Source organism: Nerophis ophidion, linkage group LG05 (assembly GCF_033978795.1).
Source record: "Nerophis ophidion isolate RoL-2023_Sa linkage group LG05, RoL_Noph_v1.0, whole genome shotgun sequence".
Lineage (NCBI taxonomy): Eukaryota > Metazoa > Chordata > Actinopteri > Syngnathiformes > Syngnathidae > Nerophis > Nerophis ophidion.
Window position 1 is genome coordinate 61,694,407 of NC_084615.1, and position 22,303 is coordinate 61,716,709.

The 22,303-nt window shown below is 40.5% G+C and overlaps 1 protein-coding gene across 1 annotated transcript; it reads left to right on the forward strand.

The window, feature by feature from the left end:
* Positions 1 to 4,090: 4,090 nt before the first annotated feature.
* pfdn6 (prefoldin subunit 6) lies at positions 4,091 to 13,889 on the forward strand. Its single transcript, XM_061901703.1, has 4 exons — positions 4,091 to 4,274; positions 4,474 to 4,544; positions 4,619 to 4,743; positions 13,567 to 13,889. Exons 1-4 carry the CDS (start codon positions 4,211 to 4,213, stop codon positions 13,685 to 13,687), a joined length of 381 nt encoding a protein of 126 aa, XP_061757687.1. The 5' UTR covers positions 4,091 to 4,210; the 3' UTR covers positions 13,688 to 13,889.
* The last annotated feature ends 8,414 nt before the right edge of the window (positions 13,890 to 22,303 follow it).

The window sequence follows — 22,303 nt, forward strand, 5'->3', positions numbered from 1 at the left end:
AATACGCATACAAAATAAAATTTATAGGAGCGTTGCATATGACGTCACATCCGTTTTTCTTCTTCGAGGCCTAATTCACACCATGGCCAAGCAGCTTGAGCGCAGCATTAAAACAAGTGAGAGTGAGTGTAGATTTTCAGCATAAAATGTATATAAAAATATAAAATTATATCCATCCATCCATTTCCTACCGCTTATTCCCTTTTGGGGTCGCAGGGCCGCTGGTGCCTATCTCAGCTACAATCGGGCGGAAGGCGGTGTACACCCTGGACAAGTTGCCACCTCATCGCAGGGCCAACACAGACAACATTCACACTCACATTCACACATTAGGGCCAATTTCCATCCATCCATCCATTTTTCTACCGCCTATTCCCTTTGGGGTCGCTGGTGCCTATCTCAGCTACAATCGGGCAGAAGGCGCGTACACCCTGGACAAGTCACCACCTCATCACAGGGCCAACACAGACAGACAGACAACACTCACATTCACACACTAGGGCCAATTTCCATCCATCCATCCATTTTGTACCGCTTATTCCCTTTGGGGTCGTGTGGGGCGCTGGTGCCTATCTCAGCTACAATCAGGTGGAAGGCGGGGTACACCCTGGACAAGTCGCCACCTCATCGCAGGGCCAACACAGATAGACAGACAACATTGACACTCACATTCACACAATAGGGCCAATTTAGCGTTGCCAATCAACCTATCCCCAGGTGCATGTCTTTGGAGGTGGGAGGAAGCCGGAGTAACCACAGGGAACCCACGCAGTCACGGAGAGAACATGCAAACTCCACACAGAAAGAGCCAGAGCCCGGGATTGAACCCAGGACTATTACATATATTTTATATTGCTACTATAGTACATTTCTAGTCTACTTTATACCTGCATTATCCTTTCCAGCCTTTATAACTGAGCTGCTGTGTGGAACAATTTCCCTTGTGGATAAATAGAGTTTGTCGAAGTCTAAGTCTAAAATGCCATGTTGCTGTTCTGTTCTTAGGTGTTCCAGTCGTTCAAACAGAGAGATAAGAAAGAGTTTTCATAGAGTCCCGAAAGAAGTGGTTCATTAATGTAATACAGTCGGGGGGAAATAAAAAAGTGTGTCGAAGGAAAAGGCTCTCAAAAATATCACATTCATCATCTTGTGGAATTCAATCAGACCATGCTTGTGTCTGCAGGGATCACTTTGTTAAATGTTTGAACATTCAATTTGATTGAGAAACTTTCTGTGATGCAATCAAGTTTATTCTCTATTACATTGTTAGTGTTTGATAGCAGAACTGAATGTAAGAAAAGGACAAGGGATGGCATTAGATTGTGTTTTTTTGTGGTTGCTATGCCTACATATAACTACAGAGACCTGGTTGTGCAAATAAACTAATGTCATGTTAAATTCTGGTAATACATATTGTGATTGTTGGTCCAATCCACCCTATTTTTGTTGTCGATTTTCATAAGAAACTAAAATTTTTGTTGTTGTTGATGTGCAGGAAAGCCAAGTGCTTTAAAGTTAAGTTATCGTACTAATGATTGTCACACACACACTAGGTGTGGTGAAATTTGTCCTCTGCATTTGACCCATCCCCTTGATCACCCCCTGGGAAGTGAGGGGAGCAGTGGGCAGCAGCGGTGCTGCGCCCAAGAATCATTTATGGTGATTTAACCCCCAATTACAACCCTTGATGCTGAGATCCAAGCAGGGAGGCAATAGGTCCCAATTTTTTACAGTCTTTGGTATGACTCGGCCGGGGTTTGAACTCACAACCTACCGATCTCAGGGCGGACACTCTAACCACTAAACCACTGAGTAGGTTTATGAGACACAAATGACCACATTATAACGTATTTGGTGATATTCTCTAGCATCAATAAAATATCCTTAATGGTATTAATAAACTAGATGAATAAATATCTCATAGGCTCAACAGCATATACTAAATATTGATATGGCGAGCATTTCTGAACAACAGGGACATCTATAGCTAAATAATGAGACAGAGTATGAACCTCACATCATAAAAATAACTGCAGACATGAATTGTAGATGAGACTAGTATTTGTAGCAGGAATTCAACTTCAAACAAAAAATGTTTTTCTCATTCATGTTACGATCACATAAGGAGGGCACTCGTTATGTCAATACGTTACTTAGCGATGCACAAATTAATCCAACTTTGTCTTGTACGAATTAATGCTCAATTTGTGGTCCCTCAGATATAAACACATGATGGGTCTCCAATCTTTTCTTCTCTAAATACTGTGAGGGTCAAATGAAGTGAAGTTGTGGCCAGCAGTCACATCTTGGTGATGATCATTGGTTGAAATCCTTAAAAAATATATATTTTCCCTTGTAAATATTTTTTTCATGATCGCCTACATATTTGCCTCTAAACATTTCAAAATGCGGCCACATCTGCACGGATTCAGGTAAATAAACAATAGCCTCTGATGGGATCCTATAGGCCTCGACCATTGCTTGAAACCCAGAAGTGTCCGGATGTGCTTCTCAGTTCACGTGATTTTGCAACCCACCTATTGTAGTGTATTTTATTTTGATGGTCCAAACTCACACCCACCACCCTTTCCAAGTCGGTGCAATGGTTTTTATTATTCACATTTAGCCTAGTACTTTTTAGTATTTTCAAACAATGTATTATCATACCTACTATTATGTTCATATAATTAAACAGAACCAAAGCACAAACCAGGGGTCTCAAACAGGCGACCCGCGGGCCAATTGCGGCCCGCAATACGTTATTTTGCGGCCCGCACCTTGATGTGAAATTTAATGTTGGTGCGGCCCGCAAGTTTTAAATGAATGGCGCTTCATAGCGTAATATTTGTATACTGTTGATTTTTCCGGGAGACTCCCAATTTTCAGTGCCCCTCCAGGGGTAATCATTCTCCCGAATTTCACCCTAACAACAATATTAGGGGGCACTGCCTTTAGCGTCCCCTACGACCTGTACAAACAGCGTGACAGCCCAGCCACATTTTGTATTTGGCTTCTGTAGACACAGTAAGTGACTGCAAGGCATACTTGGTCAACAGCCATACAGGTCACACTGAGGGTGGCCGTATAAACAACTTTAACACTGTTACAAATACGCGCCACACTGTGAACCCACACCAAACAAGAATGACAAACACATTTTGGGAGAACATCCGCACAGTAACACAACAAAAACACAACAGAACAAATACCCAGAATCCCATGCAGCCCTAACTCTTCCGGGCTACAATATACACCCCCGCACGCCCCCAACCCTGCTCCCTATTGTAGCCCGGAAAAGTTAGGGCTGCATTGGATTCTGGGTATTTGTTGTGTTGTGTTTATGTCGTGTTATGGTGCAGATGTTCTCCAAAAATGTGTTTGTCATTCTTGTTTGGTGTGGGTTCACAGTGTGGCACATATTTGTAACAGTAAGAAAAGTTGTTTATACGGCCACCCTCAGTGGGACCTGTATGGCTGTTGATCAAGTATGTATTGCAGTCACTTCCGTGAGTCTGCAGAAGCCACATACTGTACAATTTGTGACTGGGCCGGCAATCTGATTGAACGGTGGAAATGTGGACGAGACGGCAGGTGGTTGAGGGTGCTAAAGGCAGTGCTATTACGGTACGCCCTTAATGTTGTTGTCTGGGTGAAAACCGGTAGAATGATCGCCCCGGGAGATTGTCGGGAGGGGCACTGATATTCGGGTGTTTCCCGGAAAGATCGCGAGAGTTGGCAAGTATGTTAAGGCGGGAAAGCCATTCAAAGAAGGTGAATTCATTAAAAAAGTGCATGCTAGATTTTTTTAAGAAATCTTTTCTTGTGGCCCAGCCTCGCCCAGTTTCTGCATCCAATGGCCCCCAGGTAAATTGAGTTTGAGACCCCTTGCATAAACCATCAATAAGAAACTATTGGCCCTGCGATGAGGTGGCGACTTGTCCAGGGTGTACGCCGCCTTCCGCCCGATTGTAGCTGAGATAGGCACCAGAGCCCCCCGCCACCCCAAAGGGAATAAGCGGCAAAAAACGAATGGATGGAGATACTGAATTGTACGGCTCTTATTTTGAAGAGCCAAAATAACTTCGGCATCACGCCCACCCCCCTTTCCGGTAACTCGTTTCTGCCAAAGCCTTCAAGGTCTACATATAGCCCACGACATCTGTGGCTTTTTTTCAATCTTGATATTGTATTTATATAAATTAATCCAAACATGGCAGAGGCCATTCAGAAGAAACTGAAAGCCGAGCTAGAAAAATATACTCAGATGCAAAAAGGTAACATTGCATGCTTCCTAGCTATGCTAGTTTGCTAACGCCTTGTAAGAACAGTCACTTGTATACGAAAATAGTTTAGTGTATTTATTAAGAACATTGTTACATTATAGTTGTTTATCCTGAGAAATGTGCTTTCATTGGGTTGGTGTAATACATGTCCCTTAACTGGCTCACTCCATGTCCCTTATCCGCTGTTTAGATGTTAGCAAGAGCATGTCAGCCCGACAGAAGCTGGAGACGCAGCTGACAGAAAACAACATCGTCAAAGAGGTATAATATGTCAGCGATTTACTTACGCATACTTTTTACCTACATAAACACATGCTTACGTTTTCTATTTAAAGGAGCTAGATCTATTAGAAAGTGCAAACACAGTCTACAAACTCATTGGCCCTGTCCTGGTGAAACAAGACTTGGATGAGGCCAAAGCTACTGTGACAAAAAGGCTGGAATACATCAACGGAGAGATGTGAGTACTAATGACATTAATAATGATGATGATACACCGTCTACAGCAGGGGTCACCAACCTTTTTGAAACCAAGAGCTACTTCTTGGGTACTAATTAATGCAAAGGGCTACCAGTTTGATAAACACTTAATGGTCTACTGAAATGAGATTTTCTTATTCAAACGGGGATAGTAGGTCCATTCTATGTGTCATACTTGATCATTTCGCGATATTGCCATATTTTTGCTGAAATGATTTAGTAGAGAACATCCACGATAAAGTTCGCAACTTTTGCTTGCTAACAGAAAAGCCCTGTCCCTACCAGAAGTCGCAGACGATGACGTCACATGTTGATGGCTCCTCACATATTATCATTGTTTTTAATGGGAGCCTCCAACAAAAATAGCTATTTGGACAGAGAAAACAACAATTTCCCCATTAATTTGTGCGAGGATGAAAGATTCATGTTTGAGGATATTGATAGCGACGAACTAGAAAAAAAAAAAAAACAAGTTAAAAACAAAACAAAACGTGATTGCATTGGGACGGATTCAGATGTTTTTAGACACATATACTAGGATAATTCTGGGAAATCCCTTATCTTTCTATTGTGTTGCTAGTGTTTTAGTGAGTTTAACAGTACCTTATAGTCTGGGGGGGGGGTGTTGATGCGCAGTGTCTCAGGGAAGTCGACGGCAGCTTTATGGACGGCACAAGCTCAGCTGATCTCCGGTAAGAAGTGACTTTTTACCACAATTTTCTCACCGAAACCTGCTGGTTGACATTCGGTTGGGATCCATGTTCGCTGTGATCCATAGTAAAGTTTCACCTCTGTGAATTTTAAACAAGGAATCACTGTGTGTTTGTGTGGCTAAAGGCTAAAACTTCCCAACTCCATCTTTCTACTTTGACTTCTCCAATATTAATTGAACAAATTGCAAAGGATTCAGCAACACAGATCTCCAAAATACTGTGTAATTATGCAGTCAAAGCAGACGACTTTTAGCTGTGTGTGTGCGCAGCGCTCATATTTCCTAACAGCCCGTGACGTCAAGCGTCCACGTCATCCTTACGCGACGTTTTCAAGAAAAAAGTCCCGGGAAATGTAAAATTGCAATTTAGTAAACTAAAAATGCCGTATTGGCATGTGTTGCAATTTTAATATTTCATCATTGAACTAGTAGTGGGTTTCAGTAAGCCTTTAAATGAATTGCCAGAACTAGCCAATTTGCTCAATTTACCTTTAACTATATTTAATTATTAATAATTAATTATATTTATCTATGTGGAAACACTGATCATCTTAATGATTTCTCACAATAAATACCAATATGCAACACTTTATTTTTATATTTTCTCTGAGTGCACATTTTTCAAATTGAACATTTTCAACTGATCACTTCTAAGACAGTCCTGTGAAATCACAATATCCCATTTGAACTAGCTAGCCACTAACATTTTTTAACAAATCATGAATTACTTTGCACCATGTTTGTACGAATAATAATTCATGTAAAATACAAAAGTAAACTCTCAAATGTTTAAATAAATCATGTCAAACTTTGAACTGGACACCAAATCTGTTATCTGTTTCTTTGTCAGTTAGTGGGAATCCTGGCATTGCATGCTGTTAACTCGTGTGTTGTACTCTGCTGTGTAACTTGACACTGCAACTCTGAGTGAGTCTTGCAGATGTGCATCACTGAGGCGTGTTCTGTGTTTGTTGTTGATGAAGTTCATGTCAGAAAAGGCTGATTCACAATGATAAGTTGAACCAAACAGGCTTGCAACCTTCATAGCTGCTGCGCATACACCACTGTACTTTTCTGTGTCAACAAGGCACCAAAAGGTTGGTGCAGCCTGATGGGCTTCAAATTTAAAATTGTCAGGAAAGAAGAAGAAGGAATTTAAAAGGTAAAAGGGTGTATGTGTTTAAAAATCCTAAAATCTTTTTTAAGCTTGTATTTTTTTTTCTAAAATTGTCTTTCTGAAAGTTATAAGAAGCAAAGTAAAAAAAAAAAAAGAATTTATTCAAACAAGTGAAGACCAAGTCTTTAAAATATTTTCTTGGATTTTCAAATTCTGTTTGAGTTTTGTCTCTCTTAGAATTAAAAATGTCGAGCAAAGCGAGACCATCTTGCTAGTAAATGAATACATCGATATATCGCCCATCCCTACATGCAGGTAATGGGGATTCTCCTATTCTGCCAATAAAGCCCTCTAAAAAACCATAAACCTCCAACGTTTGCTATACATGCTGTATAGGGCTGGGCAACATGGATGAAAAAGTATATCTCGATATATTTTTAGTTAAACTCAATATTCGATATCATCTCAATATATTTTCCAGTGAAAGTATACATATAAAGTTATTCATTTTTGAGCGAGATTCACTGAAATTGAAATGAATGACAACTGCACTGTAAACAGTCAGTGGCACTTTTATTAACCCAGTTAGTCAAGATGGGTGTTAACAGCACAGAAAATAAACTGTTTAAGTAGCACAGAATTACATAACATAAATAAAATAGAAAAATATGATAAAAGCTGTGCAAATAATACATTTTTGGTAGCATTTCTCATGTTGTCAACTCCAGAACAGTTTGAATTTGGGCTTACATCGTAAACAACTCAAATGAATGTTTTATCCAGACGCCAAGTAAATGCATTTTGAGTTTCCTGGACGTGGTCTACGTCGCTAAAAGAAAAATCTAAAGAAGAAAATCCCTCTGCCATTTTTCACTAGTTTTTTAATATATAAATCGCTCTTCTCTCCTACGACTCTCTCGTCAATAGGGATTGTCTGTTGTGATTTCCCTTCCTGGTTCGATCTTGCCTCTGGTTGGCTTAATCTCAACCATTTGTGACTCATCATAGTTAACAACCAACCAATCATGGATGTTCTTATACGTGCAAGCACGTCTTGGAAGGAGGAAGGGGAGGGGTTTAGTAGCCCATGAGAGGGTGTGAGGAGCGGGGGAGAACAAGGAACACAACAAATAGGCAGTGTTTGGTCTATTTAACGTAAAATAAATTATATCGATTACGATATTTTCTGAATTCATATCTTGTTTAATATATATTGATACATCTTAAAAACTCAATATATCGCTCAGCCCTAATGCTGTAACAATGGAGTGAATAGCAGGCACATTCATAATAACATATCAATTTAAGCAGGGGTTGTTAGCTTCTTTGACATCAGGGACCAACTTTTCCACTACACTGACTACATTTGATTGTTATTGTATTCAATAATTATATTGAATACAACATAGTTATTGGGGACGGCGTGGCGAAGTTGGTAGAGTGGCTGTGCCAGTAATCTGAGGGTTACTGGTTCAATCCCCACCTCCTACCATCCTAGTCTCCTAGTCACTTCCGTTGTGTCCTTGAGCAAGACACTTCACCCTTGCTCCTGATGGGTCCTGGTGAGCGCCTTGCATGGCAGCTCCCTCCATCAGTGTGTGAACGTGTGTGTGAATGGGTGAATGTGGAAATACTGTCAAAACGCTTTGAGTACCTTGAAGGTAGAAAAACGCTATACGAGTACAACCCATTTACCATTTATATGTAACCTACTTACAGTTACAGTTTACAGCTTTCTCAAATGATATAAAACCATGTGTTAATTACAAAGATTATTCACTTAGCTCATAAACTTTGGGCTTAGTTCAAGCTGATTAGAAAAACTGAGTACTAAACAAATGTGCTGCATAAGAAGGAATTCATAATTAACCAACGAAAAATAAATTTACGTACAGTTGTTGTGCTAAAACAAATAATGTAAATTAATAAAGTATATGTTTCTTAACTAAACTGTCAATAAAATTAAATTACAAATGAAAGTGCAGGTTCACCACTTTTGTCATATTTATTGCGCTTCCCTATGAATTTAGCTCCAGACTTCTTCTGTTTGCTGGAGATTCTCATTCCTGCCACAAGTGGTGGAAATGTGTATTACAATAGAGTACCTCTGCAGCCTATAAGGACTACAGCTGCGAAACTGATATTTTCTTTCCTGTGTGCATTGATTTCACAAAACGCATAGCTCAGGCTGCAACGATTAGTCAACATTGTCGATAAATGTTGACAATAAAATCTGTCGCCGACAATTATACTTGTCGACCATAGTCAAGATGTAATCACTCCTGTTTTTCGGGGCAGTAGTGGTTCACTCGCAAAAAGTGAGTGATAGCTAGTGATAACACATCAAGTTTTAGGATATTTCCTCTTATTCTGGTTAAAAAACTTAAATACCATGCTCATTTTGCAAAGTGGACTGTGTTTTTATGGCAGTACATCTGTGTTATGTGAGCATTTAAAGCGGAGAAATGATATTGGACATTTGAAGGGAGGATGCCGTCTCAACCTCGGTAAGAGTGTTATTGCTAGCGAGTTAACAAGAGTGAGTATACGTTTTTTTGATTTATGAACATATTTTTCATATTTGTTATTTGTAAACACATGCCTAAAATAACTAAAGCTCCATTTAGAAGTGGATGAAAAAAAATGAATTAAATATGTGTATGCTTTATTATCTGATTAGTCAACAAATTGTTACGATAATTGTTGACCAATGGACTTACAAAATATTTGTGAGTTGCAGCCCAATGCACAGCATTGAATGCTAGTTCCACAACCACAACAACCGTTATTCATTGCACACTTTTTGAAAGCTAACCACGACTACTTTGGGACAAATGATGATTCAGAACCTTATCTTTTTGTGCCTGAATACACAAAGGATTAGCTCGAAGTTTTAGAGGCTGGGTACTAAGCAGATCCAGTTGTAACGTGACACTAAACCGTCATGTAACAGTAGTGTTAAACAAGAAATACAAAATAAGAACATAAGAAAACATTGTTTTAAAATGTCCGCTCTCACTGGGATGCAGACTGATGTGATGGTTGTGTCTTTCAGTACAAAACTGGTGCTCCCTTTTAGATATTACATTCAGCATAATGTCCAAAACACTAAGGGGAAGTGTCTTCAGAAGGAACAACAGTAGATTAGATATTGTGTATTTCTTTCCTGTGAAGAGTGGCTATATACAACCACTGAACAACTTCGTCTACACTAGAACTAATCATTCACAATATAAAGGGTTACTTTTAAACCTTTGTGAAGATTAACTTTGCAACTTCTGAACGAGTCGGGGCCGTTCGGGGCATGGGACAAGAGAGAGCCAACATGTAATTGTAAATAAACAAAACTGTTGAATAACTATTTAAGTTAACGGCATGCTGGTGTTTATCTCATTGGTCATGTTAAGAGTTCACAAATGTTTGTAAATATACTGTGCTTAAAAGATTGTTGACGTAGAATGAGAAATGTGTGTGAGAGAAAGAGATGTGTGTGCATGAGAAAGAATATGTGCTTTTCCAAACTCAAATGTGATTCAGCGGTAGCAGAAATTTTAATCGATAGCATACCTCCTAGTTCTCAATAGTACTGTGGACAAGGCGCTGTGTTACTAAGCCTGAAAAATAGGTCATAGGTGTTATCTCCCACAGTAACAATGTCGCTATAGACTGTTTTTGATCACGTGACAGCACAGCGGCGACCATACTGGATGGGTGTGGGTTTAGCAAAGCTAAATTATTTGTCTAAAATTAGTAAATGCAGGTTTGATTTGTTGCTCCAGCGCAAACAATTCAATGCATTGTTGAAAGTGGTGGAAACATATCCAAAGCACACTGCAATTTCTGCAAGAAACTTGGAACCTTTTGGCATGAAGGCATTCTACAACTATGAATTGGGAAGTAGACATTTAGTTTATTGTGATCTTATAAAAGTGTTAAGATGTACATTTGACTTATTGAAGTCTGCAGAGACCCTGTTTATATTCATGTACCCCCATGACATTTTTGGGGGGACCTAGGCCTTTTAATATTGATAAATATAAACCTATATATAAACCTATTGTCTTGATTTAGTAAACCAGGGGTGTACAAAGTGAGAACCAGGAGGGTTTCTGAGGGTCATTAAATTGATTTTATGGAACTGAAGGCCTTCAATTACATTAAAAATAATTAATTTCAATGTCCAGAGTCATTAGAAATATCATACAATTGCAACTGGCAACAAAACACACCATCCGACACAGTTTTTCAATTTATGGAAATGTAATGTAGTCCAGTTTTTGCTAACCGAGTTTGAGAGTCCATTTTATTTTGATGTTTTGTTTTATCTGTTTAGGATAATTAAAGAGGGACAAGCAGTAGAAAATGGATGGATTCTATATACACTCCATTCATCCATTTTCTACTGTGAGTCCCTTTTTGGGGTCGCGGGGGGTGCTGGAACCTATCTCAGCTGCATTCGGGCGGAAGGTGGCGTACATATTGTGACTTGAATATTAACAAATTATTATGTTGTTGTTATAAGCTCTAACACAGACAAACTATTTTTAGCGACAAAATTATAACGCACAGCTAAGTAACCTTCTGCTGCTTTACTACGAGCAGGTCGTGATGTCCTGCTGCTCCCACACCATCGCGTCTTGGCTTGTCAAAGTAATTCTGGATTATAAATCATGCCTTTTATCTGCATATTAGGAGGATTTAGCCATAAATCTAGAAGTTGTCCATCTCCATCCATCCATCCATTTTCTACAGCTTATTCCCTTTTGGGGTCGCGGGGGGCGCTGGGGCCTATCTCAGCTACAATCGGGCGGAAGGCGGGGTACACCCTGGACAAGTCGCCACCTCATCGCAGGGCCAACACAGATAGACAGACAACATTCACACTCACATTCACACACTAGGGCCAATTTAGTGTTGCCAATCAACCTATCCCCAGGTGCATGTCTTTGGAGGTGGGAGGAAGCCGGAATCTGATATTTAATTCATACCCGGTGATGGAGACAAACACACAAACAGGACAGTGTCTCAGGGAGACCTTTACTTGTTAAACCTTCGTGTGTGTGCATCATGATTAATTCTACATCTAAATGGGAAGATATGGACATCTTATCAGTTGTCATCAAAGTAAGAGCAGAAATTTTGCAGTTAGCTATCGTTTTATTATGTTGGTATTTCTTGTTTTGCACTTAGCTATACTGCTACATGATGCTTAGTGTCTCACTAAAGCTTGTAGCTCATCTTCCTTATATTCAGGATCAACAATATACCTTTCTGGATTATAATGTTTCTCAAAGTAATCGTTGTTGGCTCTCACAAAGTCTGCATGATTTGCATTGTTGTTGGTGATGAAAGGATTTGTGGTTGTGGTTGATGTGTCTGGCTAGCTCATTATCTCTCAAGTGGCTCTGTAATTTCCATGAGATTGATACTATTTTGATCATATCTATTTACTCGAAAACTTTGTAAGACTTTCGGTGTCATAAATTGGATATATATGATAATAGCTTCTACAGAAGCAACTTTTTTTCCCACTCTACTGGTACTTTAAAGGCCTACTGAAATGAGATGTTTTCATTTAAACGGGGATAGCAGGTCCATTCTATGTGTCATACTTGATCATTTCGCGATATTGCCATATTTTTGCCAAAAAGATTTAGTAGAGAACATCCACGATGAAATTTGCAACTGCCGGTGCTAAGAGAAATGCCCTGTCTTTACCGGAAGTCGCAGACGATGACGTCACATGTTGATGGCTCCTCACATATTTACATTGATTTTAATGGGAGCCTGCAACAAACAGTGCTATTCGGACCGAGAAAACGACAATTTCCCCATTAATTTGAGCGAGGATGAAAGATTTGTGTTTGAGGATATTGATAGCGACGGACTAGAAAAAAAAAAAAAAAAAAAACTAATTAAAAAAAAAAAATGCCATCGCATTGGGAAGGATTCCGATGTTTTTAAACACATTTACTAGGATAATTCTGGGAAATCCCTTATCTTTCTATTGTGTTGCTAGTGTTTTAGTGAGTTTAATATTACCTGATAGTCGGAGGTGTTTGTCCACTGGTGTGTTGACGCGCAGTGTCTCTGAGGGAAGTCACGAAGCTGCAGCAGGACGGAAGCTCCGCTGATATCCGGTAAGAAGCGACTTTTTAACCACAATTTTCTCACCGAAGCCTGCTGGTTGACATTTGGTCTGGATTCATGTCTGCTTGACCGCGCTGTGATTCATAGTAAATTTTCCGCTCCGGGAATTTTAAACAAGTAATCACCGTGTGTTTGTGTGACTAAAGGCTAAAGCTTCCCAACTCCATCTTTCTACTGGGACTTCTCCAATATTAATTGAACAAATTGCAAAAGATTCAGCAACACAGATGTCCAAAATACTGTGTAATTATGCCGTTAAAGCACACGACTTTTAGCTGTGTGTGTGCGTAGCGCTCACACTTCCTAAAACCCTGTGACGTCTTGCGTACACGTCATCATTACACGACGTTTCGAAGACGAAACTCCCGGGAAATGTAAAATTGTAATTTAGTAAGCTAAAAAAGCCATATTGGCATGTGTTGCAATGTTAATATTTCATCATTCATATATAAACTATCAGACTGCGTGGTGGGTAGTAGTGGGTTTCAGTAGGCCTTTAACAGTAATGACCATTTGAAATTGGCTTTTTACCAGCAGAGGGCACTGTTGGATTCATACTTGAAAACATGGGTTGTTTTGGAGTTTACACTCAAAATTACCATCATACAGATCAACATTTGAGTATTTCAGAAAATCATTTTTCTATTTATTGAAAAAACTGTGAGTTAAATCATGACAATGTTGTGTTTTCTCTAAATTCAGATTAGTGTGTAAGATTCTTCATTTGGATGTATTTAAACTTGATGGAGCTTATATGACAATATACTTTGGAAATAAGTATTAACGTTCTTTTTTGTCTTTTTCCTCCTCCTTCACTATTCCAGTCAGCGGTATGAGACGCTTCTGAAAGACATGGAGAAGAAATCCGACCAGCATCGAGAGCTTTTGTCTAGTTTACAGCAGGAGTTTCAGAAAGCACAAGGCCTTGCTGTAGGAAAAGTCTGACCAAGTGAAGAAGTGCACAAACAGACACACACACCATAAAGCTCAGTTTCGGAAGTCCATTTCAATGAAATCTGCTTGTATCTTTCACTTGCCTGGGCGACTCTTCTGCGCTAACTAATAAACATGTTTTTTTTATGACACTGTTTTTTCTGTCAACATCAATGTTAACACAAAACATTAAACCAAAGTGGTTACAAACTGATGGAACTACTGTGTTTGTACAATACATTTGCATTATCTCTGTAGGGAGGAACATTAGTTATTAGATTCAGAATCTGTCAAAAGATTAATCACATGAGGAACTTGGTGTCCAAACTGTTGTTTTTATCAGTGGTAGACAATGCCTGTTAATCTCCTGCCTAATGGAGTTACTACAGTGCACACTAGAGCTGTGCGCGTCATGAACAAATCCTTCAAAACTTGCAAGTATTTAAAGTGAATTGGGACTAGTGGGTTTTCTTCTCCATTAAACAGTTCACACGTTAAATTTACTCTGCTAAGACTAGTTAAATAAATTTAAAAAACACCAATTTAAATTTGACTGATTGTGCACCTGTTGCTCAAACTGTGTTTAAATGTATTAGCACTGGGTGGGGAAACTGCTCCATATTTGTCAACATTTCCATTCGAAACTAAGGTAAATTTCCTGATTTTTTGTGTGTGTGTGAGGCTGTTTGTTTTTTATTCCATAATTATTTTCATATAATTTGATTTTACAAGGTGTATATATACTATTGGGCTTCACGGTGGAAGAGGGGTTGGTGTGTCTGCCTCACAATACGAAGGTCCTGAGTAGTCATGGGTTCAATTCCGGGCTCGGGATCTTTCTGTGTGGAGTTCGCATGTTGTCCCGGTGAATGCGTGGGTTCCCTACGGGTATGTGCCCACTTCCAAAGACGTGCACCTGGGGATAGGTTGATTGGCAACACTAAATTGGCCCTAGTGTGTAAATGTGAGTGTGAATTTTGTCTGTCCATCTGTGTTGGCCCTGCGATGAGGTGGCGACTTGTCCAGGGTGTGCACTGCCTTCCCCCCGAATGCAGCTGAGATAGGCTCCAGCGACCCCAAAGGGATGGATGGATGGATGGATGTATACTATTGTATATACTATTTAACTTTTAAAATGGTAGAAGTTAACATTGTTAAAGAGAGCATGTAATACAACGGAGGATGCGCTGAGGTAAAGACGCTGGCGGCCTACTGAGACGTAAAAGTTATTTTACTGGAGTGCTTTTATTTTGTAGCCTGGACCTTACGAGCTACGCTTTGTTGTGCTGCCGAGCAGACCGGAAAGTCATATCGTGCGGCTTTACTCTATACAACGAACAAGGCGACATCACAAAGCATTAAATAGACTGTAAATAAAGGCGGGTTGCATCCTGTACAAACATTTAGTTAAATCACCTTAAGATTGCATTCCAACAATGGCTCCAGCGACCCCAAAAGGGACAAGCAGTAGAAAATGGATGGATGGGCATTTGGTTTCAACTTGGTAGTCTTTGCACTCTCATGGTTCCTTTGAAATTAGGTCCGACCAAAACTGTAGAGAGGCACAAATAGATGAATATATAATATATTTTGTAGACACAGCTGATAAAACAGAGTACACACAGAGTACATTTATTGTCATGACACCTCCTTAACCAGGTCTTACTTCCAAAGGTGTTAACTTGTGACACTCCAGCTCTTGCTGCACACAAGCCTGCATGTGTCTGACATGTGCACGGTTCATGTGGACAATACCACGCTGTTCATTTCCCACACATACAGGTGCTGGTTATATTAGAATATCGTGAAAAAGTTGATTTATTTCATTAATTCCATTTAGAAAGTCAAACTTGTAGAATGTATACATTCATTCCAAACAGACTGATACATTTCAAGTGTTTTTTGCCAAAAAAGAGATAATCATAGCTGACAACCAATGAAAACCCTAAATTCAACATCTCAGAAAATTAGAATATGGTGAAAAGGTCAGATATTGAAGACACCTGGTGCCACACTCTAATTAGCTAACTAACTCAAAACAGAAGGAGGGCAAGACACAAAAGGTCATTGCCACAGAGGTTGGATGTTCCCAGAGCTCTTTGTCCAAGCACATTAATAGAGAGACGAAGGGAAGACAAAGATGTGGTAGAAAAAAGTGTACAAGCAAGAGGGATAACCGCGCCCTGGAGAGGATTGTCAAACAAAACCGATTCGAAAATCTGGGTGAGATCCACAAAGGGTGGACTGCAGCTGGAGTCAGTGCTTCAAGAACCACCACGCACCGACGTATGCAAGATATGGGCTTCAGCTGTCGCATTCCTTGTGTAAAGCCACTCTTGAATAAGAGACAACGTCAAAAGCGTCTCGCCTGGGCTCAAGACAAAAAGGACCGGACTGCTGCTGAGTGGTCCAAACTTATGTTTTCAGATGAAAGTACATTTTGTATCTCCTTTGGAAATCAAGGTCCCAGAGTCTGGAGGAAGACAGGAGAGGCACAGAATCCACGTTGCCTGAAGTCCAGTGTCAAATTTCCACAATCGGTAATGGTCTGGGGTGCCATGTCATCTGCTGGTGTTGGTCCACTGTGTTTCTCGAGGTCTAGGGTCAATGCAGCAGTCTACCAGGAAGTTTTAAAACACTTTATGCTGCCTGCCACGGACCAATTTTATGGAGGTGAAGATGTCGTTTTCCAACATGACTTGGCACCTGCACACAGTGCCAAATCTACCAGTACCTGATTTAAGGACCATGGTATCCCTGTTCTTGATTGGCCTGCAAACTCACCTGACCTTAACCCCATAGAAAACCTATGGGGTATTGTGAAGCGGAAGATGCGAGATGCCAGACCCAACAATGCTGAAGAGCTGAAGGCCACTATTAAAGCAACCTGGGCTCTCATAACACCTGAGGAGTGCAACAGACTGGTCGACTCCATGCCACGCCGTATTGCTGCAGCAATTCAGGCAAAAGGAGCTGCAACTGAGTATTGATTGCCGTACATGCTGAAACTTTCCATGTTCATACTTTTCTGTTGGCCCACATTTCTAAAAAATATTTTTTGGTACTAGTCGTAACTAATATTCAAATTTTCTGAGATACTGAATTTGGGATTTTCAGTAATTGTCAGTACTAATCATCAAAATTTAAAGAAATAAACATTTCAAATATATCACTGTGTGTAATGAATTGATATAATATGTAAGTTTCACGTTCTGAATATAATTACTGAAATAAATCAACTTTTTCATGATATTCTAATAATATGAACAGCACCTGTACAACCTCTAGCTAGTGCCAATAGTTCATATTTAAGCATGTTTCAGGCTGAATGAATGAGTGAGTCTGTCATGGCTTTATCACAATTATTACCAGTAGGAGTGGGTAATGATATCCATCCATCCATTTTCTACCGCTTGTCCCTCCACTACCTGTTCTCCGACTGGCGGTCAAGTGCTGTGTGCCTCCGGTACACCAGGGGTACTTGTGGTCATTTCAGATGCTTTGTGTGGGATCGTCAGTTGAGCAAAGAAACGCTAATCGTTACTATTTTACTGACGTCACGTCCGACCCCCCCCCCCCCCCCCCCCCACACACACACACACACACACACACACACACACCCATTAATTATTTGTATTACTAATAAAATTATTAGTTTTATTATTTTTATTGTCTTTGAGGAGAAATGTGTATTGGACATCAAGACACATCGTTTTACATACATACATACATACATACATACATACATACATATATACATACATACAGTTCATCCGACAATACAGTGACGACACTATACAGTGCCCAGGTATATCAGTTGGTTATGAGATCACACATTATACGAAGGTCCTGGGTTCGATCCTGCACTCAGGATCTTTCTGTGTGGAGTTTGCATGTTCTCCCTGTGACTGCGTGAGTTCCCTCCGGGTACTCTGGCTTCCTCCCCTTCTCCAAAGACATGCACCTGGTGATAGGTTGATTGGCAACACTAAATTGGCCCTAGTGTGTGAATGTGAGTGTGAATGTTGCTTGTCTGTCTGTGTTGGCCCTGCGATGAGGTGGTGACTTGTCCAGGGTGTACGCCGCCTTACCCCCAAATGCGGCTGAGGTAGGCTCCAGCGACCCCCGAAAGGGACAAGTGGTGGAAAATAGATGGATGGGTGGAAATTACACTCCCCCCGTATTGCACTCCTCCCATATTACACTATCCCTATATTGCACTCATTATTGCATCCTTTATTACAATATAGTTTTCTGTTGTTAAGTGCTTTGATTTCCAGTGGGACAAAGGAAAATCTATACCTGTTTATTTTGTATGAGGCTGTTCTGTACTATTTACCATTTGGCATCAACACAATTTCACTTGGATGTGGTGTGGGTCACGGGTGATTTTAAGACCTTGCTTCCTCACGGTCTTGTTGAATATTTCTTGAAGGAAACAAGGGGGCTGCATGCCAATTATTAACCAGCCCTCTTGATAACGTTTTGAGTTTGACAGACAGATTTCCAAACCATGCTGGGATGCCATAAGGGATGACAGATTCAATGTTTGCCTTATAAAGCGACATCACGGTATCACTTTCCAAACCATGGACCTTGAGCCTCTTTAGAAAGTGCAGGCTCTGGTTAATATGGGAGCCAACAGAGTCAACTTGGTTGGCCCAAGTTTTGAACTATGGGCACCATTTAGCCTTTCTCGAAGAAAAAATGCTCTATGTCTGTGTTGTTTTTGGCTGTACAAATCATTCAAATCACGAAAAGGATAAACGTTTCTTCAGAGTTTCTTGAAAGGTAATCAAAAAGGGCGGAAAAGAGCGAGATTTTGTGAAACAACAATGAGAAAAGCAACTCACTTTCTAGTCCAAAGGAGCAGAGTGGAAGAATGCAGGAGTTCGTCAGTTCACGCATGTCACCTGACACCTTTGTTGTAATGATAATACATATATTTATGTAAATACTGTACATCACAGCTGTCCAAAGTATGGCCTGCGGGACATTTGCGGCCCGCAGCTAATTAGCTATCGGCCTGCGACACATTCTAAATATACTATAATTATTACAAAAAAGTGGAATAACGAGCAAAATGTTGCAATGTTGACTCTTATAAGACAAAGCTGCCATGCAGGCTGTTTTTTTTATTTCTTTCAAACTTTCGTTTCTCAAAATCAATGATGTTAACAATTGGTAGAAAATGGATGGATGGATGGATGGACGGATGGATATATTTCACTGAGAAATTTTCTGGTTGGAGAAATATTGCATATTTTGTGTTTTTGCTGTAAAAAAGGGTTTGTTTGTTTTTTTAACAAAAAGGGTCATATCACATTAAAACATTTAATTAAATACAAATTTTTATCAAAAGATAGATTTGAAGTAGATCTTGAAATTTAAGTGTTGGAAAAACAATGTATTTTTACCATTTTCATGACTGAGACCACGTCCGTCTCAGTCATGAAAAAATCGATGTATTCAATTGGTTTTGAAAATGAAAAATATCAAAATGGCCCCAGCATGATTTAATTTTTCAGTGTCATCATCATCAACGTAGAGCCGCGCGGTGCACAGGGCATGTGCCTCACAATATGAAGGTCCTGGGTTCGATCCCCGGGCTGGGGTCTTTCTTTGTGGAGGTTGCATGTTCTCCCCGTGACTGCGTGGGTTCCCTTCGGGTACTCCGGCTTCCTCCCACCTCCAAAGACATGCACCTGGGGATAGGTTGTTTGGCAACACTAAATTGGCTGTATTATAGGGTGTGAATGTGAGTGTGAGTGTTGTCTGTCTATCTGTGTTGGCCCTGCGAGGAGGTGGCGACTTGTCCAGGGTGTATGCCTCCTTCCGCCCGAATGCAGCTGAGATAGGCTCCAGCACCCCCCGCGTCCCCGAAAGGGACAAGCGGTAGAAAATGGATGGGCATAAAATTGAAATTTAAATCGTAGCTTTAAAGTTGATCTTGAAATTTAAGGTTTGCAACAAAACAACTTATTTTTACCATTTTCATGACCGAGACCCGTCTGGGTCCCCAAACTTGAGGGGACACCAAAAATATCTATTTACTTAATTGGTTTTGAAAATGAAAAACATCAAAATGGCCCCCGCAAAGACTGTCCCCTGGGAGGAGCGGATTGACGAAGCAAATGCGCGAAAGGGGCCCAAATACGCTGAGCTCACTGCAGAGTGTCGGAGTAACGGCTGGAGAGCCCGCTTTGAACCAGTCGAAATTGGGTGCAGGAGTGTTGCTGGTCACTCACTACAGCGTGTGTTCAGAATCCTTGGCATTGGAGGACTGCAATCGAGAAGAGCCACCAAGAACATCCTTGAGGCCGTAGAAAAAGCCTCCCGGTGGCTGTGGATCCGCGGTGCGCTACTTGGACAGAGGCCGGGGTCTGATCACCCCCGGCTGGGTCGCCCGGATGAGGGTGTCTGATGATTAAAGACCCGAAACACCCTATGACCCCGGGTTTATCACTGATGACGTGTCCAAGCATCACCGTGAGGTGTATTCAAGTTCTATTTTTCAGTGTCATTATCATCAAGCTGCGCATACTCCAATGTCTAATCACATACAGAGCATAAAACATAATACAGTAAAGGCATTACATCACCTAATTTTTTTTTTTAAAGGGCTTATTCAGTAAAATGCATCTAACAAATAAGAGCAGCAAAGAAACATGTACTTTGAAAACTGTTTTTACTCATTCTATATAAGGTTAAAAAAATATCATTGTTTCCACATATAGAATTGGTATTGGTCAGCTGTATTTTTTCGGACCCTTGCAGTCTACATACAGTTCTTCTTCCTCCAAACAGGACGAGTTGAGTTTATACCAAAATGGATACATGGATGATACAGCAGAGGATTATTGGGAGAATGTCATGTAATCAGATGAAACCAAAATAGAACTTTTTGGTATAAATTCAACTCGTCGTGTTTGGAGGAAGAAGAATACTGAGTTGCATCCCAAGAACACCACACCTACCGTGAAGCATGGGTTTGGAAACATCATGCTTTGGGGCTGTTTTCCTGCTAAGGGGACAGGACGATTGATCCATGTTAAGGAAAGAATGAATGGGGCCATGTATCGTGAGATTTTGAGCCAAAACCTCCTTCCATCAGTGAGAGGTTTGAATGGTTGACCAAATACTTATTTTCCACCATAATTTACAAATAAATTCTTTAAAATTCCTACAATGTGAATTCCTGGATTTTTTTTCACATTCTGTCTCTCACAGTTGAAGTGTACGTATGATGAAAATTACAGACCTCTGTCATTTATTTAAGTGGGAGAACTTGCACAATCGGTGGCTGACTAAATACTTTTTTGCCCCACTGTATAAACCCCAACATCAGTTTTCTCAGGTTGGCCTGGAAGGTGTTTATATATACCCATCCATCCATCCATTTCCTACCGCTTGTCCCTTTTTGGGGTCGCCGGGGGTGCTGGAGCCTATCTCAGCTGCATTCGGGCGGAAGGCGGTGTACACCCTGGACAAGTCGCAGGTTCATCGCAGGGTGTTTATACCTAAATCACAAACAAGCTTGCTGACACAACTATACCCCTGGGCTTCCTGAGACAGTCAGTATGGGCAACATCCACAGAGTTTGCGCATGCGCTCTCTCTTGTGTGCGGCTCTCAGTGGCATAACTTTGGACACCCCTGCTGTATACGTGACAATGTATATAAATACTGTTATTTCAGTCGGATCTGACGCCAAAAGGTGTTTGGAATGAGACCAAACGGTGCGGGGAGCACGGCCGCGGTGGCCTCGTGAGACACACACACACACGCACTCATGCACACGCACACACACACACTCATGCACACGCACACGCACACACTCATGCACACGCACACGCATGCGCGCGCACACACGATTTGGGCTGTAAGTGAACGATTGCCCTGAAAAGTAATCCCTATGGTGAGCAGTAATCCTGTGGCCGTTGCAAAAGACGACAATAAACGGCGTGTTTGCATGGAGACAGATGCTCCCCAGAAGTGAAAGCCTATAATCTCATTCATTGCTTTCATTTGCCTTTTCCTGCAGGAGCTTTCATCCCCAAAATGTACAAAAGCGTTTTGCACACAGGGCAGCGCAGCGGGACTAACACCTCTTTTCATGCCAAGGAATTGTGCTGTTCTGCTCGACACTCACTTGTCTAAGGAGCATGTTTTCTTTTATTGTCTCCTGAAATACTAATAGGTTATATATGAACGTGTAATACTTGTGTCTAGCCATCGTAAACAATATATTTGATTTGATGCATGCAACTGCATGCTCCAAGTTGTTGAGAAGTAAAAAATGTGCACAAACAAGTTCTGCATGCAGGACATTTGAGTTCCTGCTGAGCCATTAAAGTCTGCTTTGTAATGTTGATAATGTTGACAATCACCATTAACATATTGTCCACTTTCACACTACCAACATCTAGCAGCGTCTTTTCTTTTGTGTGCTCAAAATGAAGAAGAGGCATGAAGCCTATAGAAGAAACTGTACAAAAGTTTTAAAAAAACTTATAATGCATTTAAATAGTGTTTCATATCACGAATTGGGTAGAGAAGAGTATTGTTTTTTTTTTGTGATTTTATGATGTATAACCATAGTGCATGAAATAAATACAACAAAAACTAA